General features: G+C 46.6%; 1 protein-coding gene across 1 annotated transcript in view; it reads right to left on the bottom strand.

The window, feature by feature from the left end:
* The window catches only part of tnni3k (TNNI3 interacting kinase), a 143,467-nt gene that overhangs the window by 97,720 nt on the left and 20,595 nt on the right, over window positions 1-25,152 (bottom strand). The window contains exons 5-7 of the mRNA XM_060830672.1: window positions 23,772-23,882; window positions 20,224-20,322; window positions 6,716-6,854 (exon numbers count right to left, since the gene is read on the bottom strand). Of these exons, the coding sequence (XP_060686655.1) occupies window positions 6,716-6,854; window positions 20,224-20,322; window positions 23,772-23,882 (349 nt within the window). The remainder of the gene's footprint in view (window positions 1-6,715; window positions 6,855-20,223; window positions 20,323-23,771; window positions 23,883-25,152) is intronic.

Raw genomic sequence — 25,152 nt, 5'->3', positions numbered from 1 at the left:
GAATCGTTACATTATTTGGTTACAGTAGAACTTCCATTAGGTTTAGAAATAACTTTTAAATTCAGTGCAGGTGGGAAGAGTTAGACATGGCGATCTTAGCTCTCAGGAAACATGGTTTAGATTAATATAACATAGCTGGAGAAAGCAGGGATTTCTGTGTGCCACTTCTATCTCAGGACATTAGATTAGATTACTTACAGTGTGGAAACAGGCCCTTCGGCCCAACAAGTCCACACCGACCCGCCAAAGCGCAACCCACCCATACCCCTACATATACCCCTTACCTAACACTACGGGCAATTTAGCATGGCCAATTCACCTGACCCGCACATCTTTGGAGAACTGTGGGAGGAAACCGGAGCACCCGGAGGAAACCCACGCAGACACGGGGAGAACGTGCAAACTCCACACAGTCAGTCGCCTGAGGCGGGAATTGAACCCAGGTCCCTGGCGCTGTGAGGCAGCAGTGCTAACCACTGTGCCACCGTGCCGCCCAAAGGTCATCAGAGGTCTATTGGCAATTGCAGCCAACACCCTTAGCTCCAATAGTATATTGACCAGCTAGTTGAGAGCTGGAGGGGCCAGACCCTAATCCTTGAATCAACCACGGACCCAGCTCTTCATTACTGGACCTGATCCCAAACCAGACTTTAATCCTTTAAAAGCGCAGCAGGTCAGGCAGCATCCAAGGAGCAGGAGAATCGACATTACGGGCATGAGCCCTTCTTTAATCCTCAAGCAGAGCCCAGAGTCAGCCTGACTATGATCCCAGCATCTCTTGCAAAATGAGGCAAATCCAGTGATCTGACTGTAAGTACAAGTCAGAAGCTAACTCGGAAATTGAGATCAGATTCCCCTCCTGAAGGTCCTGTTGTTCTGACCCAGGATGGACTCTGGAGCCAGACTTGACTGTGGTCTTGATTTCTTACTTAATGGGAGGGTTCTGTCCTCCAAGGGCAGCACCAAACCTGTGTTCCTGCTCAGCGCCAAGCCCGTGTTCCTGCTCAGCGCCAAACACGTGTTCCTGCTCAGCACGATGCCCGTGTTCCTGCTGAGCACCAAACCGGTGTTCCTGATCAGCGCCAAACCCGTGTTCCTACTCAGTAAGATGCCCATGTTCCTGCTGAGCGCCAAACCCCTGTTCCTGGTCAGTGCCACACCCATGTTCCTGCGCACCACCAAGCCCGTGCTCCTGCTGAGCGCCAAATCTGTGTTCCTACTCAGCACCAAGCCCGTGTTCCTACTCAGCAAGATGCCCGTGTTCCTGGTCAGCGCCAAACCCGTGTTCCTGCTGAGCGCCAAACCCATGTTCCTGCTCAGTGCCAAGCCCGTGTTCCTGGTCAGCTCCAAACCCGTGTTCCTGGTCAGCGCCAAGCCCGTGTTCCTGCTCAGCGCCAAGCCCGTGTTCCTGCTCAGCATGAAACCCGTGTTCCTGGTCAGTGCCACACCCATGTTCCTGCTCAGTACCAAACCCATGTTCCTGGTCAGCGCCAAACCCGTGTTCCTGCTCAGCACCAAGCCCGTGTTCCTGCTCAGCGCCAAACCCGTGTTCCTGGTCAGCGCCAAGCCCGTGTTCCTGCTCAGCGCCAAACCCGTGTTCCTGGTCAGCCCCAAACCCGTGTTCCTGGTCAGCGCCAAGCTCATATTCCTGGTCAGCGCCAAGCCTGTGTTCCTGCTCAGCGCCAAACCCGTGTTCCTGCTCAGCACCAAACCCGTGTTCCTGCTGAGCGCCAAACCCGTGTTCCTGCTGAGTGCCAAACCCGTGTTCCTGGTCAGCACCAAGCCCGTGTTCCTACTCAGCAAGATGCCCGTGTTCCTGCTCAGCAACAAACCCGTGTTCCTGCTCAGCGCCAAGCCCGTGTTCCTGCTCAGCGCCAAACCCGTGTTCCTGCTCAGCAACAAACCCGTGTTCCTGCTCAGCGCCAAGCCCGTGTTCCTGGTCAGCACCAAACCCGTGTTCCTACTCAGCGCCAAGCCCGTGTTCCTGCTCAGCATCAAACCCGTGTTCCTGCTCAGCGCCAAACCCGTGTTCCTGCTCAGCGCTAAGCCCATGTTCCTGCTCAGCGCCAAACCCGTGTTCCTGCTCAGCGCCAAACCCGTGTTCCTGCTCAGCACCAAATCCGTGTTCCTGCTCAGCGCCAAGCCCGTGTTCCTACTCAGTGCCAAACCCGTGTTCCTGGTCAGCACCAAACCCGTGTTCCTGCTCAGCACCAAACCCGTGTTCCTGGTCAGCGCCAAGCCCGTGTTCCTGCTCAGCGCCAAACCCTTGTTCCTACTCAGCACCAGGCCCATGTTCAGGGACAGCTAGTGCCTAATCAGCCCCTTCGCCTTGTCTAGCTGTTCAATATGATGAAGGCTGACCTGCCCTGATCCCTATTTACTCACCTTGGTGTTTTATCCTTGACTAATAAGAAATCAGTGTTGATATTGTCAGCTGACTCCTGCCAAGTTTCACCAACTGTTTTAGGGAGAGAGATTCCCTCCCGGTGTAACGTGTGTGAGGATCTGCTTCCTGACATCACTCGGATTGGAAAATCCCACTTTCTTGTTTTGGACTCAAGCCTTAGAGATTCCAGAGACTTCCCACTCAATCCCCTCACCACTTTTATCAGTCACTTCAACAGGAGGGGATCAGAATTGGAGTAACCATGAGGCTGGAAGCAATTAGGAAGGTAAACGACACACTGGCTGTCATTGCAAGAGGGTTTGAGTACAAGAACAAGTCCTACTGTAGTTGTATATGGTGTTGCTGAGACTACACTGGAGAATATTATTCTGAAGAAGTGTCACTGGACCCAAAATGTGAATTCAAATTCATCTCTACAAACGCTGCAGACTCGCTGAGCTCTTCCAGCAGTTTCTGGTTTTGTTTCTGGGGTGTGTAATGTGCAGCTTTGGTCTCGCTAACTCAGGAAGAGGAAAAAGGCGGCTTATGGGAGGATGAGGTGTGAAGGCTCAGTTAGGGGGCTTGAGAGTTACAAGTTAGCCAGAAAAGATCTAAAGAGAGGGCTAAGAAGTACATGGATTTTAGTAAGGCATTTGATAAGGTTCCCCATGGTAGGCTTATGTGGAAACTCAGGAGGCATGGGATAAAGGGAAATTTGGCCAATTGGCTAGAAAACTGGCTAACCGGTCGAAGACAGAGAGCGGTGGTAGATGGTAAATATTCAGCCTGGAGCACAGTTACAAGTGGAGTTCCACAGGGATCAGTTCTGGGTCCTCTGCTGTTTGTAATTTTTATTAATGACTTGGATGAGGGAGTCGAAGGGTGGGTCAGTAAATTTGCAGATGATACGAAGATTGGTGGAGTTGTGGACAGTGAGGAGGGCTGTTGTCGGCTGCAAAGGGACTTAGATATGATGCAGAGCTGGGCTGAGGAGTGGCAGATGGAGTTCAACCCTGCCAAGTGTGAGGTTGTCCATTTTGGAAGAACAAATAAGAATGCGGAATACAGGGTTAACGGTAGGGTTCTTAGTCAGGTGGAGGAACAGAGGGATCTTGGGGTCTATGTACATAGATCTTTGAAAGTTGCCACTCAGGTGGATAGAGCTTGTAAGAAGGTCTATGGTGTATTAGCGTTCATTAGCAGAGGGATTGAATTCAAGACTCGTGAAGTGATGTTGCAGCTGTACAGGACTTTGGTTAGGCCACATTTGGAGTACTGTGTGCAGTTCTGGTCGCCTCACTTTAGGAAAGATGTGGAAGCTTTAGAGAGGGTGCAGAGAAGATTTACCAGGATGTTGCCTGGAATGGAGAATAGGTCGTACGAGGATAGGTTGAGAGTTCTCGGCCTTTTCTCATTGGAACGGCGAAGGATGAGGGGTGACTTGATAGAGGTTTATAAGATGATCAGAGGAATAGATAGAGTAGACAGTCAGAGACTTTTTCCCCAGGTACAACAGAGTGTTACATGGGGACATAAATTTAAGGTGAAGGGTGGAAGGTATAGGGGGGGATGTCAGGGGTGGGTTCTTTACCCAGAGAGTGGTGGGGGCATGGAATGCGCTGCCCGTGGGAGTGGTAGAGTCAGAATCATTGGCGACCTTTAAGCGGCAATTGGATAGGTACATGGATGGGTGCTTAATCTAGGATAGATGTTCGGCACAACATCGTGGGCCGAAGGGCCTGTTCTGTGCTGTATTGTTCTATGTTCTATGTTCTAAGTGCCAGGAGGGGACTTGAGAAGTTGTTGGTGGATAGGATCAAGGGAAGTCCTAAGGCCTTCTGTAGGTATATTAGGAATAAAAAAATAACTAGAGTAAGATTAGGACCAATCAAAGATAGCAGTAGAAAGTTGTGTGTGAAATCTGAGGACATGGGGAAGTGCTGAATGAATGCTTTTCGTCAGTATTCACATTGGAAAAAGGCAATGTTAGTGAGAATATGGAGATAAATGGGATTGAGGTTGACAAAGAGGAGGTTTTAGTAATTTTGCGAGAACTGAAAATAGATAAGAGCCCAGGGCCAGATGGGATGTATCCTGGGATTCTCTGGGAAGCCAGGGAGGAAATTGCAGAGCCTTTGGCTTCGATCTTTATGTCATCATTGTCGACAGGAATAGCGCCAGAAGACTAGAGGATAGCAAATGTTGTTCCTTTGTTTAAGAAGGGGAGTCAGGATAACCCTGGTAATTATAGAGCAGTGAGCCTTACTTTGGCTGTCGGTAACGTGTTGGAAAAGGTTATAAGAGATAGGATTTATAATCATCTGGAGAGGAATAAGTTGATTAGATAGTCACATGGTTTTGTGAAGGATACGTCGTGCCTCACTAACTTTATTGAGTTCTTCAAGAAGGTGACAAAACAGGTGAATGAAGCTAAGGTGGTTGATGTGGTGGATATGGACCTCAATGAGGTGTTTGATAAGGTTCCACATGGTAGGCTATTGTACAAAATAAGGAGTTTTAGGATTGAAGGTGATTTAATGGTTTGGATCAGAAATTGGCTAACTGAAAAAAGACAGAGGGTCGTGGTTGATGGGAAATGTTCATCCTGGAGCTCAGTTACCAGTGGTATGTCACAAGGATATGTTTTGGGGCCACTGCTGTTTGTCATTTTTATAAATGATCTGGAGGTGGGCATAGGAGGATGGGTTAGTAAATTTGCAGATGACATTAAGGTAGGCAGAGTTGTGGATAGTGCCAAAGGATGTTGTGGATTACAGAGGGACATAGATAAGATGCAGAGCTGGGCTGAGAAGTGGCAAATGTAATGTAACGCGGAAAAATATGAGATAGTTCATTCGGAAGAAGTAACAGGAATGCAGAGTATTGGGCTCATGGTAAAATTCTTGGCAGTAAAGATGAACAGAGAGATCTCAGTGTCCAAGTGCATAAATCCCTGAAAGTTGCCACCCAGGTTCATAGGGTTGTTAAGAAGGCATATGGTATGTTGGCGTTTACTGGTATGGGGATTGAGTTTCAGGGCCACGAGGCCATGCTTCAGCTGTACAAGACACTGGTAAGGCCACACCTGGAGTATTGTGTACAGTTCTGGTCATCCATTATTGGAAAGATGTGGAAGCTTTGGAAAGGCTTCAGAGGAGATTTACCAGGATGTTGCCTGGTCTGGAACGAAGGTCTTACGAGGAAAGACTGAGGGAACTGACGCTGTTTTCATTGGAGAGAAGGAGGTTGAGAGGTGACTTAATAATCAGAGGGTTGGATAGGATGGAGAGTGAGAGCCTTTTTCCTTGGATGGTGATGGCTAGCACAAGGGGACACTGCTTTAAATTGAGGGGTGATAGATATAGGACAGATGTCAGAAGTAGATTCTTTACTCAGAGAGTAGTAGGGGCGTGGAACGCACTGCCTGCAACAGTAGTAGACTCACTGATGTTAAGGGCATTTAAATGAGCATTGGACATACATATAGATAATAATGGAATGGTGTAGCTTAGATACATATCAGATTATCTTCAAAGGATGGTGCAACATTGAGGGCCGAAGGGCCTGTACTGAGCTGTTACGTTTTATGTCCTAAAGGAGATACAAGAGTGTGAGTGCAGTGACGGTACACCAGTCTGATTACAGAGCTGCCCTACGAGGAGAGATCAGTTTTGCTGGGCCCCTACTCTCCACAGTCTGGAAGAACGAGAGGAAATCTGATCGAAACATATGGAATGCTGTCAGCGCTGTACTAACTGGATAGGGAGGGGTTATATTGGGAGGGTTATATTGTGGGGGAGTGTAAGGTCCAGAGCAAGGGAGATAGTGTCATGGTATGCTATAGACCATCTTGGACTGAACTAAGGTCATGTTGCTATATTCAGAGATTGGTGAACCGGTGAAAATGTTCTTTGACCCCAGATTGGCCTGTTTCCACACTGTAGGGATTCTATTCTGAGGCGGTGGGGGCAAAGTCACTGAATATGTTTAAAAAAGAAATACATTTCTTGGCGCTAAAGGTGGCAAGGGGAATAGGGAGAGAATGGGAGTATGGCTCTGAAATAGAGAATGTGCCAGGGTCATGTTGAACAGTAAAACAAGCGTAATGGCCTGAATGGCCTACTCCTGCTGCTATTTTCTATATTCTATTACCCATACATTCCCTCAAGTCTATTCCACTATGGTTCCTTGGCCACCTCGATTCCACCACCCTGCATTATCCCCATATCCTCAAAAACATTTAGTGCCCACCAATGTTATCTATCTTGGTAGTCACATTCGAGAAAGCTGTGAATGTTTCTTTGAGTAAACCCGTTAATCTTGTCTCACCATCAGTTTTGCAGGCTTCAGTCAGCAGCAGTTTGACGATATTGGGATAACCCTTTGCACAAGCTAAATGCAGTGGTCTGTCTCCGACCTCCCCACTCACATTGGCGTCCGCTCCGAACTTCAGCAGCAGTCTGGTCACCTGAGAGGAACAAGAGCATGCCCAGTACAGAGGCTGTTACAGCGTGTTCGAGAGAAAATAGTCATTTGCTCAGTCAGAATACAAGTTTTGCTAAACAAAAGGCACATTTGTTCAAATTTTTCATCTCACACTCATCAGGGCAACACACAAGAATACCCGTTCATGGGGCAGGCCAGCCTTTATACCACACGGCACGAGACTGCTGGGCTGGTAGTTGGTTAGAAAATGGACTCTGGATGGTCAAGGCATTGCCACAGAGAATGTGCCTCATTCATGCTGACTGACAGTTAACAAATAGGCTCTCTTGAAAAGTTAAAGTAAGCAGGTTAAATCTAATTGTTTTGAGCACTATCCTGTGAAATGGAGCAGTTGACAGCTGTCACCTATTTTGTTGAGGTGAAACAGTCACAGTGTGTGGATATATTCCTTTTGTCTGGAATGAGAAGGGCTGGACATAAATATATGCAGCTCACAGTAGATGCAAACTGGACGGACAATCCTACACTGTTTGCTAGCATTAATATCTCACTCAATCCAGCAAATGTCCAAGTACAGAATCACACTGACTATTACATACTCACAGTGCTGTGAGCTTTGTAAATACGGTCGGGTTGGGCATGTCCGTACCAGACCTCACTTGGGATCAGCCTTTGCCAACACTTTACAGGATGATAGCAATTTCTTCACTTCCCTTGGCGACATGACCATTTCCAAGGCTGACCCTTTTTTAAGAGTTGGTGCTAGGATGGAGGCCAGGTTCCATCTGAACTTTCTGTAATTCACCAGCACAAGAAATGACGGAAATTCCTAGACAGTTGTGGGAAACAGGGCACCTTTGATCACCCTCACTTTATCTTCCAATGAATGTAACCTGGCATGTTGACTTTTTAGCCCAAATCGGTCAGTTGGAATGCCTGGAACACACTTTTGTCCCTTCTAAGGTATACGCACACCTGGGAGAAATGTCTAAGGATGATGTCCAAGTTCTGTAAAGTTAAAAATCACACAACACCAGGTTATAGTCCAACAGGTTTAATTGAAAGCACTAGCTTTCGGAGCGACGCTCCTTCATCAGGTGATAGTGGAGGGCTCGATCGTAACACAGAATTTATAGCAAAAATTTACAGTGTGATGTAACTGAAATTATACATTGAAAAATTGATTGTCTGTTAAGCCTTTCATCTGTTAGAATACAGTGATAGTCTCACTTCTTTCATGTGTAAATCACAAAACTTTTTTTTTAAGTTGCGTTCACGGGTTAGCTGTTAACAATGGGTGATAGCTAGACAATATGGTGAAGGAGCAGGGAAATCGACGTTTCGGGCAAAAGCCCTTCATCAGGAATAAAGGCAGTGAGCCTGAAGCGTGGAGAGATAAGCTCAGCACTGTCCCCATGACTTGCCCAGACTTGTCCTACCCACCTATCTTCTTTTCCACCTATCCAATCCACCCTCTTCTCTCTGACCTATCACGTTCATCTCCTCCCCCACTCACCCATTATACTCTATGCTACTTTCTCCCCACCCCCACCCTCCTCTAGCTTATCTCTCCACGCTTCAGGCTCACTGCCTTAATTCTTGATGAAGGGCTTTTGCCCGAAACGTCGATTTCGCTGCTCCTCGGATGCTGCCTGAACTGCTGTGCTCTTCTAGCACCACTGATCCAGAATCTGGTTTCCAGCATCTGCAGTCATTGTTTTTACCTTATATGTTGAAGGTGTTAGCCCCTTGTGTTCTCTGAGCTAAAAAATTCCTGATGAAGGGCTTATGCTCGAAACATTGAATCTCCTGTTCCTTGGATGCTGCCTGACCTGCTGCGCTTTTCCAGCAACACATTTTCAGCTCTGATCTCCAGCATCTGCAGACCTCACTTTCTCCCCTGTGTTCTCTGTCTATGACCTGATGTTTCGATTGATTCTAATCTAAAAAGTGAGATAACAGAGTTTTACATAAATTTATGCAGTTTTTGTGGAAGGCATCTTGAAACCTATAGTACAGGGGATCTCCAGCTTCTGTCGCGACACTACGGATTTCTTACAGAAACTCAGCACCCACGTCGAACCGGGAACATTCCTCGTCACAATGGACATTTCCGCATTCTACACCAGCATCCCCCACAAGGATGGCATCGCGGCAACAGCCTCAGTACACAACACCAACAACTGCCAGTCTCCAAACACCATCCTACAGCTCATCAGCTTTATCCTCGATCATAACGTCTTCACCTTTGACAACCAGTTCTTCATCCAGACACACGGAACAGCCATGGGGACCAAATTTGCACCCCAATATGCCAACATTTTTGTGCACAGGTTCAAACAAGATTTATTCTCTATGCAGGATCTCCAACCAACATTGTACGCCAGGTACATTGATGACATTTTCTTCCTCTGGACCCATGGCGAGGAGTCACTGATAAAACTACACAGTGACATCAACAAGTTTCATCCCACCATCAAACTCACCATGGACTACTCTCGACTATCTGTCTCATTCTTGGACACATGCATCTCCATCAAGGACGGACACCTCAGCACCACACTCTACCGCAAACCCACAGACAACCTCACAATGCTACACTTCTCCAGCTTCCACCCAAAACATATTAAAACAGCCATTCCCTATGGACAAGCCCTACGCATACACCGGATCTGCTCAGATGAGGAGGAACGTGACGGACACCTGGAAGTACTCAAGGATGCCCTCACAAGAACGGGGTCCGATGCTCAACTCATCGACCGCCAGTTCCGACGTGCCACAGCAAGGAACTGTAATGACCTCCTCAGGAGACAGACACGTGCTGCAACTGACAGGGTACCCTTCATTGTTCAGTATTTCCCAGGAGCTGAAAAACTACGCTATGTTCTTCGTGACCTGCAACACATTATCAATAAGGATGAGCACCTCACCAACACCTTCCCCACACCTCCACTACTTGCCTCTAAACAACCACCAAACCTCAAACAGATCGTTGTTCGTAGCAAACTGCCCGGCTCTCAGGACAACTCCATACAACCCTGTCACGGTGGACGCTGCAAGACGTGTCAGATTGTGGACATAGATACCACTATTACGCATGGGAACACCTCCCACCTTGTACATGGCAGGTAGTCATGTGACTCAGCCAACATTGTCTATCTTATACGTTGCAGGCAAGGGTGCCCGGAGGGATGGTACATTGGGGAAACCGAGCAAAGGCTACAACAACGGATGAATGGGCACCGCACAACAATCAGCAGACAGGAGGGTTCCCTCCCAGTTGGGGAACACTTCAATAGACCAGGAGATTCAGCCTCGGACCTTCGGGTGACCATCCTCCAAGGTGGACTTCGGGACAGACAGCAGAGGAAAGTGGCCGAGCAGAGGCTGATAGCTAAGTTCGGTACCCATAGGGAGGGCCTCAACCGGGAACTTGGGTTCATGTCACATTACAGGTGACCACCATTGCACTACACACACACACACACACACACACACACACACACACACACACACACACACACACACACACACACACACACACACACACACACACACTCTCTCACACTCACAACCCCCACCCCAGACAGACCCACATACACACATATATTGTGTGGGGTGAATTTGTACTGGCAGAGTTACATTGCACTTTGCTCAAACACTGCATACATTCATGTAGAACTCTGAGCTCAAAAACTGCATGAATTTATGTAAAACTCATCTCACTTTTTAGATTAGAATCAATCTAAACATCAGGTCATAGACAGAGAACACAGGGGGCCAACACCTTCAACATATTGTCTAGCTATCGCCGTTGTTAACAGCTAACCCGAAAATGCAACTTTAGAAAAAAGGTTTTGTGATTTACACATGAAAGAAGTGAAACTATCACTGTATTCTAACAGATGAAAGGCTTAACAGACAATCAATTTTTCAATGTATAATTTCAGTTACATCACACTGTCAATGTTTGCTATAAATTCTGTATGTTAGGATTGAGCCCTCCACTATCACCTGATGAAGGAGTGTCGCTCCGAAAGCTAGTGTGCTTCCAATTAAACCTGTTGGACTATAACCTGGTGTTGTGTGATTTTTAACTTTGTACACCCCAGTCCAACACCGGCATCTCCAAATCATGACAAGTTCTGTAAGTGCTCCTCACTGCTCTTCCCTTTTTCAGCGTGTCATCCAGGTAGATGGTGACCTGGGGTTGACCGTGTAAAATGTTCTCCACCACCCACCGAATCAGAGCACAGGCTGACAATACCTCAAATGGCAGTCTCGTAGATTGGTGCAAACCCTTAATGGGTATTGATTGGAGTGTACTCCTGGGAATCCTCATCCAACAGCAACTGCAGGGATGCAGGCAGACACCCAGCTTTGTGAAGGGCAGCGCCCCCTCCTTCCCCCCCATACACCTCCTTTCCCACATCCCCACCAGTTTTGTATATAAATCCTCCATTTGAGGGATTGGGTATTTATCCAGGTGTGAGAAGCAGTTTCCTGTTTGTTTAAGGTCCCCACAAAGGTGAACCGACCAATCAGGCCTCCCAGATAGTATGATCGGGTGCTGCCCAGTTGATTCCTTCACTCTCCAGCCTCCTGATTTCTGCCTCTACTTTTCCTCGTGAGGCAAATGGCCCTGGGCCAGCCTTGCAGAATCATGGAATTGCTTCCTGGTCAACATGTAAACTGGCCTTGGGCCCTTTGATAGTCATAGAGTCACCACGGAAACAGACCCTTTGGTCCAACCCATCCATGCCGACCAGATACCCAACCCAGTCTAGTCCCACCTGCCTGCACCTGGCCCATATCCCTCCAAACCCTTCCTATTCATATACCCATCCAGATGTCTCTTATATGTTGTAATTGTACCAGCCTCCACCACTTCCTCTGGCAGCTCATTCCATACACATACCACCCTCTATGTGAAAAAGTTGCCCTGTAGGTCTCTTTTATATCTTTCCCCTCTCACCCTAAATCTTTGACTTTAGTTCTGGACTCCCCACCCCAGGGAAAAGACTTTGTCTATTTATCCTATCCATGCCCCTCATAATTTTATAAACCTCGATAAGGCCACCCCTCAGCCTCCGACGCTCCAAGGAAAACAGCCCCAGCCTGTTCAGCCTCTCCCTGTACCTCAGATCCTCCAACCCTGGCAACATCCTTGTAAATCTTTACTGAACCTTTTCAAGTTTCACAACATCTTTGCGATAGGAAGGAGACCAGAATTGCACACAATATTCCAACAGTGGCCTAACCAATGTCCTGTACAGCCACAACATAACTTCCCAACTCCTGTACTCAATACTCTGACCAATAATGGAAAGTATACCAAACGCCTTCTTCACTATCCTATCTACCTGTAACTCTACTTTCAAGGAGCTATGAACTTGCACTCCAAGGTCTCTTTGTTCAGCAACACTCCCGAGGACCTTACCATTAAGTGTATAAGTCCTGCTAAGATTTGCTTTCCCTCGCATTTATTTAAATTAAGCTCCATCTGCCACTTCTCAGCCCATTGGCCCATCTGGTCCAGATCCTGTTGTAATCTGAGGTCACCCTCTTCGTTGTCCACTACACCTCCAATTTTGGTGTCATCTGCAAACTTACTAACTATACAACCTATGACATGAGATTGCATTGGATTCCATGCAGCGCAGAACAGACCCAATGGCCCTCAATGCTGCACTGACCTGTGAACTAATCTCAGCTCATCCCCCTACACTATCCCATCATCATCCATGTGATTATCCAAGGATTGTTTAAATCTCCCTAATGTGGCTGAGTTGACTACATTAGCAGGTAGGGCATTCCACGCCCTTACCACTCTCTGAGTAAAGAACCTGCCTCTGACATCTGTCTTAAATCTATCACCCCTCAATTTGTAGTTATACCCCCTCGTACAAGCTGATGTCATCATCCAAGGAAAAAGACTTTCATGGTCCACCCTATCTAATCCTCTGACCATCTTGTATGTCTCTATCAAATCCCCTCTTAGCCTTCTTCTTTCCAACAAGAACAGCCCCAGATCCCTCAGTCTTTCCTCATAAGACCTTCCCTCCAGACCAGGCAACATCCTGGTAAATCTCCTCTGCATCGTTCCCTATGCTTCTATATCCTTCCTGTAATGGGGCAACCAGAACTGTACACAATATTCCAAGTGTGGCCACACCTGCGTTTTGTATAGTTACAGCATGATATTGCGGCTCCGGAACTCAATCCCTCTACCAATGAAACCTAACACACCGTGTGCTTTCTTAACAGCGTATCCACCTGGGTGGCAACTTTCAGGGATCTATGTACATGGATTCCAAGATCCCTCTGCACCTCCAGACTATCATGAATCTTTCCATTGAGCCAGTGTTCTGCCTTCCTGTTATTCTTCCCAAAGTGCATCACCTCACATTTAGCTGCATTGAACTCCATTTACCACCTCTCAGCCCAATTCTGCAATTTATCCAAGTCCCCCTGCAACCTGCAACATTCTTCCAGACTGTCCACTATTCCACCGATGTTAGTGTCATCTGCAAACTTACTAATCCATCCACCTATGTCTGCATCTAAGTTGTTTATAAAATTAACAAACAGCAGTGGTCCTAAAACAGATCCTTGGGGCACACCACGAGTAACCGGAGTCCAGGCTGAATATTTTCCATCAACCACCGCTCGCTGCCTTCTTTCAGAAGGCCAGTTTCTAATCCAGACTGCTAAATCACCCTCAATCCCATGCCTCTGCATTTTCTCCAACAGCCTACCATGTGGAACCTTATCATAGACTTTGCTGAAGTCCATGTGCACCACATCAACTGCCCTATCCTCACCTACATGCTTGGTCACCTTCTCAATGAAGTTTGTAAGACATCACCTGCCCTTGATGAATCCATGTTGACTGTCTCCAATCAAATTGTTGCTTGTGAGTTGAATTCAGGGCAAGGTCAGCAACATGTCCTACCTCTTATAATCCTTTCCAAAACTTTTCCTACAACAGACATAAGGCTCACTGGTCTATAATTACCTGGGTCATCTCTACTGCCCTTCTTGAACAAGGGCACAACATTTGCAATCCTCCAGTCCTCTGATACTAAACCTGTAGACAATGGCAACTCAAAGATCAAGGCCAAAGGCACTTCCTCCCGAGCTTCCCAGAGAATCCTCAGATAAATCCCAGGGGACTTATCTACTTTCACACCTTTGAGAATTGATGACACCTCCTCCTTACTAACCTCAATCCTTTCAAGTCTCAGCTGTCTCTCCAATTGATCCATTCAATCTAATAGGGTTCGGAACCAATGGTATTTATTGCAGATATAATCCTCAGTAGCACAGAAATTCTCCCTAAACTCCCACATCTGACATGAAGAGCATATCACTCTACTCAGGGCCATTTTTGCTTCTTCCAGTCCACAGACCCAGAAAATAGCACTGTCTTATTCCTCTACAAAACACTGCTCCAGGCCAACCTAATACTTATGACTTAAGAGACATATGTCAATAAAACATATAATTAATGAATAACCCATTAAACTCACTATTGGAGATTTACAGCAAGGCTATTGTTAAAACTATTCACTTATCTGTTTCTGTGCTGTGACCTCTCCCAAACAGGTTCCTCCAAAATCAGTTGTGAATTTTGCTGTTTGTTAAGTTTTCCCAAACGCACTCCAATGTCCAGAGTTACATGGATTCAAACAGCAAAGGCAGTAACTGTGCAGATTCACTGCTGTGTCAGTTAGCAGTGTGGGTTTCTTTTCTCTCTCTCTCTCTCTCTCTCTCTCCTATACAGACCATGTGCTGCCTTTGTCTGTTCCTCTCCCTTTTAAAACTGCTGCTGCCTTTTTCCAAGCTTCCAAAACAATGCGGTAGCATATAAAACAGTAATTGCTGCTTCTGGAATTTGAGGAAATCACCTCCAGCACCTAAAATTCCTCATAAAAGGAGCAGCTCTTACAGCCAGAAGTTTTTCCCAGTCTCCATCTCGACCTTCCTGAAAAAGCTCCAGGTACCTAGTTAGGATTTCACTCAGACAGGCATTTTTTAATCAAAAAGTGTTGACCCCATCTCAGTGAATCTTTCACAACCAATCTTGTCCCCAACAGGCTTGAGCCCAAGTCATTTACTACAATCAGTGGGAACTGAACCAGTTGCTTCTCACATGAGAACAGAACTGAAGTTGTTCCCTTCCTCTGTAAAGGCTCCCTGGTCTAGGTTCTGTCTTGTGACTTCTTGAAGAAATTAACAGTTGGACTCAGAGTAAATGTTGTCAAAGGCTGGTTCTCCAATCCCTGACACAGCTGTACCAGTATCCGCGTCCATTAGAACCAGGTGACCATTTAATCAGATGTTTATTTTGATTGGTTCTGGTTAGAATGTTGCTCAACAATTTAACTGTAGAAAGGTTATACCCGAAACATTGAATTCTCCACTGACCTTAAATCTACTCCCAGCCCTGAAGACATTGACTTCCCCACCTCCTGGCTAACTGTGTTCCCCCAGCCTCCTGCCTGTCCCTCCTGCTGCTGCCTGTCTTGCTGTGTTCCCCCAGCCTCCTGCCTGTCCCTCCTGATGCTGCCTGTCTTGCTGTGTTCCCCCAGCCTCCTGCCTGTCCCGCCTGATGCTGCCTGCCTTGCTGTGTTCCCTCAGCCTCCTGCCTGTCCCTCCTGCTGCTGCCTGTCTTGCTGTGTTCTCCCAGCCTCCTGCCTGTCCCTCCTGATGCTGTCTGCCTTGCTGTGTTCCCCCAGCCTCCTGCCTGTCCCTCCTGATGCTGCCTGCCTTGCTGTGTTCCCCCAGCCTCCTGCCTGTCCCTCCTGCTGCTGCCTGTCTTGCTGTGTTCTCCCAGCCTCCTGCCTGTCCCTCCTGATGCTGCCTGCCTTACTGTGTTCTCCCAGCCTCCTGCCTGTCCCTCCTGATGCTGCCTGCCTTGCTGTGTTCTCCCAGCCTCCTGCCTGTCCCTCCTGATGCTGCCTGCCTTGCTGTGTTCCCCCAGCCTCCTGCCTGTCCCTCCTGATGCTGCCTGCCTTGCTGTGTTCCCCCAGCCTCCTGCCTGTCCCTCCTGCTGCTGCCTGTCTTGCTGTGTTCTCCCAGCCTCCTGCCTGTCCCTCCTGATGCTGCCTGCCTTGCTGTGTTCTCCCAGCCTCCTGCCTGTCCCTCCTGATGCTGCCTGCCTTACTGTGTTCCCCCAGCCTCCTGCCTGTCCCTCCTGATGCTGCCTGCCTTGCTGTGTTCCCCCAGCCTCCTGCCTGTCCCTCCTGATGCTGCCTGCCTTGCTGTGTTCCCCCAGCCTCCTGCCTGTCCCTCCTGATGCTGCCTGCCTTGCTGTGTTCCCCCAGCCTCCTGCCTGTCCCTCCTCATGCTGCCTGCCTTGCTGTGTTCCCCCAGCCTCCTGCCTGTCCCTCCTGATGCTGCCTGGCTTGCTGTGTTCCCCCAGCCTCCTGCCTGTCCCTCCTGATGCTGCCTGCCTTGCTGTGTTCCCCCAGCCTCCTGCCTGTCCCTCCTGATGCTGCCTGCCTTGCTGTGTTCCCCCAGCCTCCTGCCTGTCTCCTTTGGATTCCAGCATCTGCAGGTTTTTGTCACTAAACGATGTACCTGTTCCAAATCATGTGGGGTGGGTTTCCAGAGTGTACACTCCCCTGGATACCGGCCTGTGAGTTATTTTACTCAGTTCAGGCCTAGTGAGACTCTTTTGCTGTCTGAGTCCACAGACCAGCAGCAACTACAGGAGCTTGCCGGCCTGGATCCTGAAGAAGATTTTAACCGTTTGGCTGAAGTTTGGCCTGGTTTTGGGGTTTTGCTGTGGGCTGACCGAGAGTCCCTCTGTTCAAGATTTGTCCTGAGTGAGGCTGTGCGATTGCCTTCCCTCAAGTGTTGTTCCTCAGGCTGTGGGACTGGTGAAGGTGTCACGTCCATTGGAATACCATGTAACTCATGCTCCACTTGCTGCATGGACCAATGATAAAGCCAGTTGCCTGCTTGAAGTTCAATTGGGCTTCAGCCAGTAGGTGCATTCGCACCGTTACCTCATTAATCCCCCAAACCAGTTTCTCAGAATCTCATTAAGGGTGAAACCAAAGTCACATGTTTCTATCAGTCATCTTAACCTCGTCAAAAATCCCAGGACGGATTCCCCTGGTTCTCATATTGCTGAATAAACCAGTTAACATCTCAGAATTGGAGGAGGCTTGGGTTATAATATTCCTTCGGGTAAAAAATGAGGTCTGCAGATGCTGGAGGTCAGAGCTGAAAATGTGTTGCTGGTTAAAGCGCAGCAGGTCAGGCAGCATCCAAGGAACAGGAAATTCGACGTTTCGGGCATAAGCCCTTCATAGGAATTCCTGATGAAGGGCTTATGCCCGAAACGTCGAATTTCCTGTTCCTTGGATGCTGCCTAATCTGCTGTGCTTTAACCAGCAACACATTATAATATTCCTTAACTAAATCTGTCAATTCTTGAAACGTTTTAGTATCTGGTGCCTCAAGGAGAGTCAGGCTCCTAATAACCGAGAAAGCTGCAGCTCCGAACACTGACAGCAGAATTACATCTCGCTTTTCATCTGCTCTGGTGTCATTTGCTCAGAAAAGATATTGCATTCTTTCCACAGACTGGGCCCAGTGTTTGAACCAGTCCATCTTCCAAAATAACAGCTTGATGACAGAAATGCCTATCCCAACTCCAAGGCTGTTGTGAGTGAATTTCTTCAGGGGTGTGTTTTTTTCTCATTGCCACTGAAATAACTCCACTGAGGATGGGGTCCTGTCACCACGCCCCCCTTTATTTACACATGGAGGGTCCCCAACATTGCTCCAGCTCCCTCAGAGCAGTTCTCAGAGTGAACAGAACCTTTGACACTTCTGTCTATATCTGTCAGTCAGGACTCCATGATTGGACCAGATTAACAGCCCCAATCGGGGAGCTCATACTCTGTGACCTCATTACAATCACTACACACATTGAAAGTATCAAATCCATCAAATACGTTTTTGGCCCTCTATCAGATTATCTCTTGCCTTTTCCTTTCTCAAGAAAGGACATTTGGCATGTTCAGTCTCTCTTGATGGTAATGACTGATTACCCTGGCATCATCCTTATCTGTCTTCTCCAGTATCTCAATAGCCTTTATGGTAAGTATACTCAGTAACTCCAATTGTAGTCCAACCCAGGTCTGAGACAAGTTTAAGTAACAATGATACAATTGTGCATCTGTTGTCAGGACGATGTCAATGGAGATGGGAGAAGGATTATTGTAAAAACTAAGATTTGTGGAAAAATTACTGTATGTTTCTGTAAGCAAATTACTGGACATTCTTTGTAGGTACTGTATATACAGCTGCTGCTTTAGGCAGCACAAGGAGAAGGTGCTCATGACCTGGAGCCAACAGTGTGTACAAATGTCTTTCAGCCAGTAACAAGTAGCTGATTGATCTGTGGATTAGTGACCAGTCATCAATGCCAAAGACCCACTGCCTGCCAACAGCTGTGTGATTTGTTCTCAGTGAACTAAACATCTTGGTGCTGGGAACAAGATGAAGAGAAGACTTTCAGACTTCCACTGGCTCAGTAGCTCTCTGTTCACTGCAGTAAAAGCTACTTTAAACCTGAAGAACAGCATTTTCTTTCCTTCAGCAGTTGCCATTAGTTGTGACTTTTACTTAAAATGGCAGAGACATTTTAGAATTGTGAATCAGTTACCCTTGTACAAACCACTGAAAGGATATAGAGAAAGAAGATTGAGAAACAATGCTTTGGATAGTGTGAATGCAGCCAGTCTTTTTCCCAGGGTTAGGGAATCGAGGACTAGGGGGCATCAGTTTAAGGTTAGAGGGGAAAGAATAAAAGGGAACCTGAGGGGCAACTTTATTTACCCAGAGGGTGGTACGCTTATGGGATGAGCTGCCAGCGGAAGTGGTTGTGGCGGAATAATTAACAACATTTGGACAAATACATGGATAGGAAAGGATTGGACGGATATAGACCAAGTGCAGGGAAATGGGGTTAGAGTGGATGGAAAGTTTGATCGGCATAGACCAGTTTGTACCCAAGGGCCTGTCTCCGTGCTGTAGAACTTTCTGACACTCTCAACACAATCACCATCACCACAGATCCTGTAAATTGGAAATGCTTTCCCAATCTTTCCCTCCACCCATGACACCCACGCCATTTTCCCTATCTGATAGGATTTTCCCTATCATAAGGGGGAGTTTCGAAGGGGTTAGAATTAGAACCCGTAAAATTATAGCCAATGGTTCACTTGGGCATTATGTTATGGCTATACAAGATATTCATAAGGCTATATTTGGAATACTGCATTCAATTCTGGTTGCCCTGCTATAGGGAGGAAATTCTTAAACTGGAAAGGATACCCAAAAGATTTAGAAAGGTATTACTGAGACTGGAAGGGTTGAATTAGAAGGAGAGGCTGGTTAGGCTGGGACATTTTTTCTTGTACTACAGGAGGCTAAGGGATAACCTTACAGAGGTTTATAAAATCATGAAGGGCATAGATAAGGTGTACAGCCAAGGTATGTTCCCTAGGGAAGGGGAGTCCAAAACTAGAGGGCATAGGTTCAGGGTGAGGGGAGAAAGATTAGATTCCCTACAGTGTGGAAACTGACCATTCATCCCAATGAGTCCACATCGACCCTCTGAAGAATAACCCCACTTAGACCCGTTTCCCTTTGACTAATGCAATTAACACTATGGGCAATTTAGCATGGCCAATCCACCTGACACACACACCTTTGGATTGTGGGAGGAAACTGGAGCACCCAGAGGAAACCCACACAGACAGTCACCCAAGGCTGGAATTGAACCTGGGACCCTGGTGCTGTGAGGCAGCAGTGCTAACCACTGAGTCACCATGCGAAAGATATAAAAGCCACCTGAGGGGCAATTTTCTCACACAGCGGATGGTGTGTGTGTATGGAATGAGCTGGTGAGGAAGTGGTGGAGGCTGGTACAATTACAACATTTCAAAAACATTTGGACAAGTACATGGATATGAAAGGTTTAGAGGGAAATGAGTCAAGCCCAGGCAAATGGGGGGAGTTGAGTTGAGGAAATCTGGTCAGCATGGACAGATTGGGCTGAAGGGTCTGTTTCCTTGCTTATGACTCTGAGCAGCTCAAGTCTAGTTACTTGAAATGAATAGTAATCCTTGTTAAATATATGGCCCAGGCTTTCTATGCTTCCTGGGACTGAAAATAGGGTAAATTTGGAAATTCTGCTTACTTTATAACATCTTTAGCTTTACTGATAATTCTGGATACAGTTGGATTTGAGTTCCAGCTCTGTACCCCAGTGAGGTATGACCCAGTGTAACCAGGTCAAACTTCTTTCAATTTTCTGACTTCATCTGGTAGAGGCTGCACACTGAGCTGGTCAGTTCACTAGTTACCTGCTCATGACCATAATAAGTGGCGATGTGTAAAGGTGTGAAGAAGACAGCATCCTGGACATTGACAAAGGCTCCATGTTGTAATAGGATGTGTACTGTCTGTGGAAAACAACCAGAGAGTGTTAGAAGGGGAGACCAGGAAAGAAACACAACTGTGCAATTAAACAGTGTGAGCCAAGCTAGAAAGCGTTATTATTTTTTTGAATCATCCATGGGATCTGTGAGTAAAGGCAGCGGTAAGCTGTCAGAGAAGGGAATCTGTCTTCATGGAGAAAGTGAGGACTGCAGATGCTGGAGATCAGAGCTGAAAATGTGTTGCTGGAAAAGCGCAGCAGGTCAGGCAGCATCAAAGGAACAGGAGAATCGACGCTTCGGGCATTCATTCCTGAAGAAGGGCTTATGGCCGAAACGTCGATTTTCCTGTTCCTTGGATGCTGCCTAACCTGCTGCGCTTCTCCAGCAACACATTTCCAATCTGTCTTCATGACCTGGTCTAGTCTACATGTGACACCAGACCCACAACAATGTGGTGGCTTTAAACTGCCCTCTGAAATGATACATTCTAACATATGATATAGGGGCAGGGGGAGACCATTTGGCCCCTCAAATCTGCTTCACTATTCATGAGAAACTTTACTGAAAGGCTGGTTGACTACAGTGTCCAATAAGAGTTGACCTGATTGTGGTTCCAATGGTACATTCCGACTCTCCTGATAACCTCAATGGTCAAACACATTATACAGATTGGAGCAGTCAAACATAGACAGCAAAAGTCAGCCTGAACAACACAGTCTACATCCCACAGCAGAATTTTAAAAAATTCTTTTCTGTGATTCTGCAAAAAAAGAGACAGCTGAATGTTCTGACAGACCATTTCCGAGTGCAGTTAAATCTCGACTCTATCTGCTATGGGACTGGAGTCTCATGTAGGACAGACCTGGTATAGTTGGCAGAATTCCTTCCCTGAAGGATATTCACAAACATCACAACCACCTGTCACTGCGGTTAACAATGGTGTTTCTTTACATCATCGTCATGTTGCAGTTGTATAAGACTCTGGTGCGGCCTCATCTGGAGTATTGTGTGCAGTTTTGGTCGCCATACTATAGGAAGGATGTGGAGGCATTGGAACGAGTGCAGAGGAGGTTTACCAGGATGTTGCCTGGAATGGTAGGAAAATCTTATGAGGAAAGGCTGAGGCACTTGGGGCTGTTCTCATTGGAGAAGAGAAGGTTTAGGGGAGATCTGATAGAGGTGTATAAGATGATTAGGGGTTTAGATAGGGTAGATACTAAGAACCTTTTACCGCTAATGGAGTCAGGTGTTACTAGGGGACACAGCTTTAAATTAAGGGGTGGTAGGTATAGGACAGATGTTAGGGGTAGATTCTTCACACAGCGGGTTGTGAGTTCATGGAATGCCCTGCCAGTAGCAGTGGTGAACTCTCCCTCTTTATGGTCATTTAAGCGGGCATTGGATAGGCATTTGGAAGTTATTGGGCTAGTATAGGTTAGGTAGGATTCGGTCGGCGCAACATCGAGGGCCGAAGGGCCTGTACTGCGCTGTATCCTTCTATGTTCTATGTTCCATGTTCTATGTTCCATGTTCTATGTTCTATGTTCTATGTTCTATGTTCCATGTTCTATGTTCTATGTTCCATGTTCTATGTTCTATGTTCTATGTTCTATGTTCTATGTTCTATGTTATTGGCTGGGAAATAAAAACAAAAAGTGCTGGAGAAACTCAGGCAGCTTCAGCGCAAACAGAAAGACAGTTAATGTTGCACATCCAGTCACCCTTTGTCAGACTATCGTCTAGGAACGTGGCTGTTTACTCAAACACAAACAAACTGCCAAATAAAACATATAACTGCTCACATTTACACAGCTTCATTAATGAACTAAAATTTTCTAATTCCTTTCAAGAATTTTGGATGAAGCAAAATTGAACACTTTGCTCCATCATCTTTAGAAAGCACTTGCTAAGATCCCACACATTAGGCTGCTCAGTGAGATGAGCTCACGGTGTTGCAGGTAATGTATTAGCATGGACAGAAAATTGGATATCTATTAGAAGTTAGAGAGTTGGAAGAAAGGACGGGCATGTTCAAGATAGCAACCTGTAGGTAATGGAGTGCCACAGGGATCAGTGCTGGGGCCACAATGATTTCTAATGCATTTTCCCAACCTGGAGAGGAAAGTGAATGGATTACAGCCAGGATTGTGCATGACACAACAACAGGAGGAAGGCAAGTAGTGAGGATGACACAAAGAGTCTGCGCAGGGATTAGAGATGTTAAGCAAGTGGGTAAAAACCTGGCAGATGGAACACAGTGTGGGGAAATGTGAGGCTATGCACTTTGGCAGGAAGAATAGGGATTTGAATGTTATTTAAAAGGAGAAGGACTATGGAAAACTACAGAACAGAGAGATTTGGGAATCCTTGTTCGTAAATTACAGAAAGCTAGTGTCCAAGTTCAGAGGATAAGAGAGAACACAAATGGAATGCTGGTCTTTATTTCAAAATATAGGGAGGCTTTGTGAAACTACGCAAGGCACAAGTCAGACCACAGCTGGACTACTGGAGCAGTTTTGAGCCCCTTTTCCAAGGCTAAATATACTGACATTGGAGGCAGTCCAGAGGGAGTGAGGATAACAAGTGTGGAGGGACTGTCTTATGAGGAGAGGTTGAGTAGGGTTGTACTCATTGGAGTTTAGAAGAATGAGAGGTGACCTGACTGAAATCTGCAGGATTCTTAGTGGGCTCGACAGGGTCACTGTGGGCTAGACAGGGTCAATGTGGGCTTCACAGTGTCGATGTGGAAAGGTTTATTTTCCCTGTGGGAGGGTCCAGGACCAAAGGACATCTTCTCAGAATAAGGGATCACACATTTAAGTCAGAGATGAGGAAGAATGTTTTCTCTCCAAGGGGAGTGAAACTTGGAATTCTTTACTACAGAGCGGCTGTCAAGGCTGTCTCATTAAATATATTTAAGACTGAGGCAGGCAGGTTTTTAATCAGTAAGGGAATACTCAGGCTTATGGGGAGATTGGAGGAAGGTGGAGTTGAGGATCATGGCAGAGGAGATTCGATGGGCTGAATGCCTCATTCTGCTCCTATGTGTTATAGTCAAATAAAGAAATGTCAGGAATGGATGAGCAAAAGCTTATTGAAGAGTGAGGTTTTGAGGAACATTCAAAACATAGGAAGGAATATTTATTGTCTCGGCCCAATCACTGAGTATGATCAAGACAGAGATCAATAGGTTTCTGGATATTAAAGCTATCAAGACACCTGGGGTTATCACAGGAAAATGGCATTGAGGTAGGTGATTATAACCATCAGGTAGATTATAACCAGCTCAAGGGCTAAATAGCCTATTCCTGCTCCTGTATTCATGGACATGAGAGACAGAGAGTCAGAAAGGTTTAGTGAAGGACGAGCAGAGCTTCGTGCCCAGGCAAGTGAGGACATGCCACTAGCTTTATTACGTGAAGGATGCTGTTTAAATCCGAGGTGTTATTGATGATTTCGAAGTGTGGCCTTACCTGATTGTTGGCTGCAATGGTTGCAATGTGAAGAGCAGTGAGTGCTCCATAGCCCACCTGCTGAATGTCTGCCCCTCCGTGCAGCAGGGCAGTGACCAGCTCAGTGTTGTCCTGAAGAGCAGGAAACATTGTGTTCACCTTCATAACACTCACAACCAGCTGCAGCTCTGTACACTGGCCTTACGGGTTACTCTGGGTATTGCTCATGTGTAGGTAATCCCCCCTCCTGTATTTTTCTTCTTTTTTTTCTTTTTATATCCTTTACCTACAGGTGGAGAGCCCTTAACGCAGATCCAGCTCCCTCAAAGCCAGCTCTTAGAGTGAACAGAACATCTGACATTCCCACCTCCTCTACATCAGCACCAACATTAACATTCATTCTCCAAATTAAATCCTAATCTGATTAAGGTGATTACAATGCGTAATGCATTTGGTTGGGTCAATTGAGTGACATTGGTGGAATAATCAACATAGATATTCCCGATGAAGGGCTTTTGCCTGAAACGTCGGTTTTCCTGCTCCTCGGATGCTGCCTGAACTGCTGTGCTTTTCCAGCCCCACTCTATTCCGGAATAATCAACATACACAAGGGATAAAGAGTCCAAATCCAAGCCAGGCCATTGAAGGGGACGTAAGGAAGCTTTCCCCTCATACACAGGCTTTGGAAAGCTGTAATTCTCTCTCCCTCAAAAGCCACACTGACCAGAGGGTTAATGACAAATATCAAAATGAAGATGAAAAGTACTATGGTCCAGACCAGACCCTCTCAAAGCATTTTCAGAAGGTAGCCCAGACCTTAACTTTACCTTCAATCGAAGGTCGATGTGAATTGGGTGTTCCTGGTGTGATGTGATTGGTCAAACTGCTTCACATTAAGCAAAAGATGACTTATTTAAACATTTTAGTTGAAATACAAACAAAAGAAAGAGAATATTGGAAAAAATAATCAAACAATATTGGGTTCAGTTTTGGTCACCTTGTTATAGGAAGGATGTTATTAGACTGAAAAGAGTGCAGCAGGAATTTACGACACTGCTGCCTGGACTCAATGGTCTGAGCTATAGGGAGAGGTTGGACAAGAGAGGACTTTTTTCTTTAGAGTGTAGGAGACTGAGGAAGGGGTACCTTACAGAGGTGTATAAGATGATGAGAGGCATGGATAGGGTGGATGCACTCAGTCTTTTTCCCAGGGTTAGGGAATCGAGGACTAAAGGGGGTCAGTTTAAGGTTAGGGGGAAAGAATAAAAGGGGACCTGAGGGGCAACCTTTTTACACAGAGGATGGGACGCATATGGGATGAGCAGAAGTGGTTGAGGTGGATACATTAACAACATTTAAAAAGCATTTGAACAAATACGTGGACAGGAAAGGATATGGGCCA

The sequence above is a fragment of the Hemiscyllium ocellatum genome, chromosome 9, assembly GCF_020745735.1.
Source record: "Hemiscyllium ocellatum isolate sHemOce1 chromosome 9, sHemOce1.pat.X.cur, whole genome shotgun sequence".
NCBI lineage: Eukaryota > Metazoa > Chordata > Chondrichthyes > Orectolobiformes > Hemiscylliidae > Hemiscyllium > Hemiscyllium ocellatum.
The sequence above is the reverse complement of the archived record's forward strand: the minus strand, read 5'-3'. Positions and strand labels throughout refer to the sequence as shown.